We start from the raw sequence: 7,365 nt of genomic DNA, 5'->3' as shown, positions 1-7,365 counted from the left end.
TGTCTGGCTCCTGCGATGCTGGTGTAGGGTAGTGTTTTTGAAACCTGGGGCAGATGTTTTCCTGGCTTAAAACTGGTGTCGCGCAGCAACCTTCCCAAGCTGCCATACCTGCACTGCGACGCCTGTGCCATGTCCCTATGGTGGCTGCTGATCTGCTGGGCTGTGGGGATGGGTGGCCATGAAGACAGGCAGGGAGCAGGCATGCTGGCTCAGCAGCCTTCACGGCACAAGCATGCCCCAATGCACAAACTGGGAATCACTAATCCAGGGCAGACACATGGATTTGGGCTCTGCTTTCACCCCCGGTATTCTTGGAGCTTCCTCTGCCCATCCCACAGAGATGCTCTGGCTCCATACGGTCTCAGAGAGTGACCGGCCAAGGTGACCCTGGCCGTTTGCACCTTTGAGCTGTTTACCTGCTCCCAGGTTCTTGCGATAAGACACTACCTGTTTGGAGGAGTCTGTTCTGATATGGCACAGGGGAAGTATTTACCATGTGCTGTGGATTGGAGCTTCCTGGTTCATCTGGCAGACACGCCGACACCACGTAAGCGCCAGGGTTGGGCATGGCAGCTTCTGTCATGTGGCTTTCATTTGCCATTGGCTGGCAGAGCCAGCTCGTGGGATACTGGCCTTATCCCATGCTGAAGCTGTGTAACACGTGCCAGCATCAAAGCCCCAATTATAGCTCTGTACTTAGCCCTGCAAACTGCCCTGCAAACTTTTTGTGCTTTGACGGGACATGTGTGTGTCACTGTGGAGCAGTGCCAGTGCTGGCGGGGCTGTGACTATGGGCTGTTTTGCATGGAGGGGGATGGATGTAGTGTTTGCAGAGGGGAAGCCAAAGGGGACTGGTTTGGGAAGGGGCTCGGAGGTTCAGTGTGTGTGAGGTGGGCGCTGCAGCTCGGCTGTGAACTTGTGCATGAATTGGGGAACATGTGACCAGTGGCGTGGGTATGGCCTTTCAGGGGGTAATTGTTTCCCAAAGTGGAATATTTTCCCAAATGTGGCTGGCCAGGCTGTGCAGCAGCATAGTGCCTCCTGTGGCACATGATGCCAGAGAGGCCACTCCATCGCTGCCCTGGGGTGCGGGGTGTTACACCCTGGGCAGCACGCTGTACCCTTGGGGTGCACCGTCAGCTGCGTCTCTATTGTGGCCCCGTGGGTGTTCCACGTTGCAGCCACCGCAGCCTCTGCTCACCGCTCTCTCAGCTCCCTGGCCCCTCCGCAGCACGTTTTTTGCTTGAATTTTATCACCTCATTGGAAAGGAGCCCAAGCTCGCAGGAAGCCTGTGCCACGGCTCTGAGGCTGGTTGCGTGGCAGCTCTGGGTGCCCCGGGTCCCCTCCAGGCCCCCTCTGCTGTGCCCACCCGGCAGCAGGCAGGGGCTGCTCGCCAGAGGGGGCTGGGGGGGCCGGGCCGGGGCTGGGGTGCATGGGGCGGTGGGCGTACGGTGCTCTCCTTGGCACCCCCCGCCCCGCTGGAGCGGGGGCGGCGCTGGAGCGGGTGCCCGGGTACTGGCCCGGGGATGCTGCCGGGGCCGAGGGACCTGCGGCGGGGCGGTGCCGGCGGCGGGGCGGTGCCGGGGGCGGTGCGCGGTGCCGGGGGCGGTGCGCGGTGCCAGGCCGGGTGCGCGGCGGCGGGAGATGGCGACGGCGGAGCTGCTGGAGCTGCGGACTCTGGTGGAGCGGGCGGGCGGGCGGCGGGCCGTGCTGCTGGTGGCCGAGGTGGCGGAGGGGGCCCCGGCAGCGGCCACGCTGGCCGCCTTCGCCCGCGACCTCCTGGGCGACGAGGCGCCGCCGGGGCCGGGGCCGGGGCCGGGGTGCCGGTCTCGGCGGCGAGCGGGCGGCGGGCGGCGGGCGCTGGAGGCGCGGCTGCTGCTGGTGCTGTGCCGCGGCGGGGCGGCGCGGGGCCGCGGGGCCCGGGCCCGCCTGCGGGAGGTGGTGCGGGACGTGCGCGGCCGCCTGCCCCCCGCGCCACCGCCCGCCGTGGTCGGCGTCCTCCTGCCCGGCGGGGACGCGGAGGACGCGGCGGTGCTGGACGCCACGCTGCGGCGGCAGTTCCCGGCGCCCGGCACGGTGCAGGCGGCCCGGTACGGCCCCGGCAACCCCGCCGCCCTGCGCGAGTGCCGCGCCGCCGCCTGCCGCGCCCTGCGCGCCGCCCTGCAGCACCCCGCAGGTACCGGGGGCACCGGCCGCGGGGCGCCGGGGGGTCGGGCCGCTCCCTCCCTCCCTCCCTCCCTCCCTCCCTCGCTCCCCCGGGGGCTTTCGCAGTGGGATTTGCTCCGTTTTCCGGTGGGATCTACCCCATCCTAATGGGATCTAACCGCTACTGATGGGATTTCCCCCCACCCAATCAGATCTGGCTTTCCCCAGTGGGATCTCTTTCATGCTGTTGGGATCAGAGCCTTCCCAACGGGATCTGCTTTTTTTCCGGTGGCATTCCCAGCTCTAGCAGCCGGGGAGAACAAACTTCCCAGTGGACTGGGAAGCACTAGAGCAGCTCATGGATAGCAGGGATGTGTCAGCTGATAGCTGTGACAGTGTGGTGATCCATGTGACATGGTGGCCATCAATGCTTGTGGCTGTGTGTCCTTGGGGACGCGGGAACTGTAGGGTGCAGGCAGGACCTGACCTTCCTGCAGGAGGAAGATGCTTGTGCTGACTTTGCATAGTAAGAACCACAGCAAGGGGTTGGTTGGGTTTAAACCCAGTCATCTGTTGGTGGCCAGTTTAAGCAAGGTGATGATGGCAGGATGAAAGCTCTGTGTCAAACAGGCCCTGAAGAAAAGCGCTCGCCCTGGAGCGAGAGGCGTCATGGTTGTGTGTGAACGCAGGGTGATGGGCAGCTGGGCAGGCTCTGCTGTCACAGCAGCCACATGAAACAGCCTGGGCTCACTGTGATCTTTGGCACTGCCTGTCTTAAGCTGTTTCTCTTTCCTCTTCCCTTCTTTCATTTTCCTCCACTTTTCGCTTGCTTCCCATCATTTCCAGGGGCTCTGGTGTTCTGCTGTCTTGCTGCCTTTGCCCCCAGGGATCCTGGCACTTGCCTGTGGCAGCACATTGACAGGGCCCTCTGGGATCCTTGGGACATGGGGTGCGTTGGCTGCAGCTCCGGTGCTTCTTTCCATCAGCTCAGTCCAGAATCCTGGATTTGAATGCTGAGGAGCTTTGAAACGGCCAGGATCTACTGCGAGGGTGCAGGGCTGTCTTTTGTCAACTCTTTTCACCGAGACACGCACGATCCCCTTTCTAGCTTCTGTCCTTTTGCATGCTTTTGTCTTCCTCATGATTTTCCTGCTGCAAGAATTTCTGGTGTGTTCTCAGATGCCAGTGAGACCTCCACTGGCTGCAGCAGCCTGGTGGGACAGCAGCTACAGAGGCAGAAAACCATCCCTGCATACATGACCTTCTTCTACCCCTGCACATTGCTGGCGCTTGGCTCAGTACATGTATTTTTGCGGCTGGCTGTGGACTTGTCCTTCATGCAGATGTGGAACCAGTGTAACAGCCAACAGTGGAGAAGGAGGAGCAGAAGGAGCCAGAGCAGGTGTTTCAGCCTGTTTGTGTGTACTTTATAAGCGTGGTGGGTAGGAGGACTCGGCACGATGCTTTAATTCACCTCTGATGCTCTGCCTGGTGCTCTTAGTCATGTAAGTGTCCCAGGACCTGCATGTGTAATGAGGATGCTCATTAGCTGCAGGGTTCAACCTTAGACAGGGACAGCTTCTTTCCACACCCTTGTGAGACCCACCTTTCAAAATGTCCATGTGGCCAGAGGGATCCCAAGTGTAGCCATGCCTCTGGGAAGCTGGGGACCTGGCAGTGCTGGGCACCAGCTCCATTGCAGCCTGGTCTCCTTCACCCCATGGCTATCCCCACAAGCGAGGGAAATATATATGAAGGGCTATAATATCTTCAATGTAAAGTGAGGGAGGACTGTGGGAAAGATGGGTGTGGGGCTGCAGAGCACCCTGAAAAGCAGGTTCTAGGGATGCTGCTCTAAGGATGTCCTCAGTCAGGGCTGAGCTTATCTTGTTTCCCCTCTTGACTTTAGAAGGAGCTTGTGCTAAGCTGAAAAAAGATGCTCTTGCATCTGGATAAGGATGCTGGCAGGTGTACAGAGGGTAAGGCTCTGTGTATGTGTGCTTGCGCTCATTTTACTTCAGCCCAGCTTCAAAGCCTCTTCCTCTTCACACACGTTGCTGCTCAGCTCTGCCCATGACAGCTGCTTTGGAGCTGCAGCCTCCCCTCCGCCCCATGCTGGGAATAGCCTGGACACTGCCATTTGTGCAGTGGAGCTAGGACAGCAATGGCAGTGGTGTTCCTGCATCACTTGGGTCTAAGCAGGAATGTGCTGGGCTGCTATTCTGCCCTGCCTGGGTGGGGTCCAGAGTCCCTGCACACTGCAAGGGGAGCATATGTTTATGGCTGGAGGTTTTGGTTTGTTGACAGGCAGGAAAGACTGCCACTGTGAACCCTTCAGTGTCGCAATGGTTTGCTAAACTGAAGGACGCTGAAGTGTTTATCATTTGTTATCTGATTAGCAGGTGAAAGGCTGGATAATATTTCAATGGAGATGCTGGACTGCTGCTGTTGGAGACCATATAAAATACGCTGATGTAGTGTTTTACAAGCTACTGTAGCGTTTTACTATAATGGCTTGAAAGCCTGTAGTAACTTGCTGAGACCTTTGTTATCCTCCAAAATAAATACTATACGTTGATGGAGGCCACGTGCTCTCTGCATTTTGCAAGCAGTTACAGCTGTAGTTTTCAGCGTGCTGCAAGTCTGTTTGTCCGTCAGGTCTCTCCCGGAACTACTTAGTAAAGCAGGGAGCAGTAGATAGGTTGATGTGGCAGAAGCTGTGTGATAATACAAAAGAAAAACTTCCTTCTGCAGGCATGCCCTGTGTCAGTCTCCAGCCTTGCCACGTGTGCTGGCTGAGCTCCTGCCAGGTTTCTTGCTTGCCCTGGGCGGCTGCATACAGGATGGTTTTGGCAGCGAGGCTGCAACGTAGAAGTCAGCACTGGGAACAAATTTCCAGGGTAGCAGAGAGGTTTTGGACTGAAATAAGGATTGCCAGGAGATGCTCTGTGCTTTCCAGGGGTGGGCTCTGTGGAGTGGACCTGGTTTTGCAGTGAGGAATTTGGCTCGTGGAGGGGAGATGTCGCGAGTCAGCAGCAGGGAAGTGGGGGAGCAGCAGGGCTGACCGCTGCTGGTCTGAACTCATCTTCTCCGATTTATCCAGAAGAGGGGAAAGACAGGGAGAGGTGGAAGCTTCCATCCTTCCTGCGTTGCATTTCTTGGAGCCGGAGGAGCCGGAGAAAAGGTCATGAAGCAAAAGCTACAAACAGTGTTCATGAAGGTATGCCCAGCTCCCTCCCTTGTACTCCTGCTGTGGCTGTCAGAGGTTTCTCACCAATTCCCTGGTGGTTCAAGTCCCCAAGCCCCTTGCTGGTGGCTTCCTTAAGCTATTTCCAGCTCCGCAGCTGACATCTCTTCCCTGGCTGTGGTTTGGCCAGAACTTGAAGACAACCAGCTGGCTGCTGTGTTGCTGCTTCCCTGTTTTCTGACTTTTTGCTTGTCTAAATAAAACCACGTTGGGTCTGGTGCCCAACTACACCCCTGGGAGAACTTCAGAACTCAGCATTTTGGCAGAGTTTCTGGCAGCAGAACTGCTCTCTGTCTAAACAATGAATTGGAAGCATCACCCTGATCTTACATGATGTCTTCTGCAAACATGGCTGGAAGGGGTGTTCCCAAACCACTTGCATTTGGGGCTGGTGGAGAGGAGGAAGAGGGCAGCCAGCCTTGGGCTCCCTGATTCTAAAGGAAGTTGTTCAGGTAATGAATTGCCTAACGTTCAGCCTTTGCTGGCACTTCTGCTTGCCTTTTCCAGCAGTGATTTTCTTTTTGCAGAAGTGCCCCCATGCAGGAGGCTACAAGGCGTGAGATGTGGAGATCCATACTGCTTGACGGAGCACACAGAGGGGAAGCTCCTTCACTGTAGAAAGAATAGAATATTTGCAGTTGGAAGGGACCTACAATGATCATCTAGTCCAACTGCCTGACCACTTCAGGGCTGACCAAAAGTTAAAGCATGTTATTAAGGGCATTGTCCAAATGCCTCTTAAACACATAAAATGTTTAAAAAGCGTAAGGGTTGGAGGAAACAACTGAAATGTCCAGTTTGTGCAGGTTTGAGATGTGTCCTCTGGGGCCAGAAAATATAAGTGCCTGCTCTTGCTGTCAGTGCCAGGTGGGTGATACCTCATGGCCTCACGGCTTGTTCTGAGATTGCTGAGACTGCAGGTGGCCAGGGAGCTGGGCCTCGTGCTCCTTTGCTCATAGGTCACCCTTGTTTGTTGAAGCAATGTTGAGTTTGTAAATCAAAATGAAAATAAGTTATGGAAAAGATCAGCTGTGCTTAGATTGTGAATCGATACCAAGAGCTTTGTCCCATGCTTTCTTTTCATTTAAAGTTGCATTTTGCATGAAGAAGCGTTTCCCATTCAGATCTTCCTTGACCTCTCTCTGCTGTTTGCAGATGACCTACGGGATCCTGAGGAAGAGTTGGCTCTGACCAGCCTGTCCCCCAATGGAAACTATGAAGAAGCTGCTGGAGGTGTGGGCACCTAGAGCACCTGGGTGCCCAGCACAGTCCATGTCCCAGATCTGCCTGGTGGGTTTGGAGCAGTGGGAGGAGGAGCTGGTGCATGCCCACTCACCCTCTTCTCTGAGGACCCACCACTCTGGGGAGAAGCTGCTCAGCTTAACTCAGCAGGGTCTTCTGTAGCTGCTGACAGCCTCTGAGGTCTATGCCAGAGAGCCATCCCTTGCTGCGCCCTGCTGTCTGGGGGTACCTGGAGCTGCTGCTGGACACTGGGCTTCTAAGAAGCTCTTTGAGGATGTATCCTGTGTCCTGGGTGAAATGATGTTGGTACTTTGAGTGTGAAATGCAGCCACCTGCTTGAAGAATGAGGAGTGCTTTCTAATTCTGAGCGAAGTTCCCTGCTGAGATTGCCGGGGCTGGCCTCCCTGGCAAACAGATTCTGCTGCCTTGTTTTCCCGCTTTACTGCTGCTTTGAAGTTCCCACCCTCTCTCTGATCAGGAAAAAAAAAAAGAAAGCATGGTGGCATGGAGACTGCAATGTCATATTTAGTGCCATCTTGGTGCTTGCCTTGGTGCTCATAGACTGGCTGATGGACTGCTTGGTTGGGAGGGGGTGGCAGATGGACACTAAGGTGTGTCTGATGCCATCTTACCTGGGTCATCCCCACAGCCATGTGGTGGCAGGTCTTGGAGGTGGCCTGCAGCACAAAATGTGGCTGCTTCACAAATAAATATAATCTATTTAAGTAGT

General features: G+C 56.4%; 1 protein-coding gene across 1 annotated transcript; it reads left to right on the top strand.

Moving 5' to 3' along the window:
* Positions 1 to 1,616: 1,616 nt before the first annotated feature.
* Positions 1,617 to 7,365, top strand: C13H2orf72 (chromosome 13 C2orf72 homolog). Its single transcript, XM_056358090.1, has 3 exons — positions 1,617 to 2,177; positions 5,250 to 5,366; positions 6,549 to 7,365. The coding sequence occupies exons 1-3, from the start codon at positions 1,646 to 1,648 to the stop codon at positions 6,638 to 6,640; spliced, it is 741 nt and encodes a 246-aa protein (XP_056214065.1). The 5' UTR covers positions 1,617 to 1,645; the 3' UTR covers positions 6,641 to 7,365.

The sequence above is a fragment of the Falco biarmicus genome, chromosome 13, assembly GCF_023638135.1.
Source record: "Falco biarmicus isolate bFalBia1 chromosome 13, bFalBia1.pri, whole genome shotgun sequence".
Lineage (NCBI taxonomy): Eukaryota > Metazoa > Chordata > Aves > Falconiformes > Falconidae > Falco > Falco biarmicus.
The sequence above is the reverse complement of the archived record's forward strand: the minus strand, read 5'-3'. Positions and strand labels throughout refer to the sequence as shown.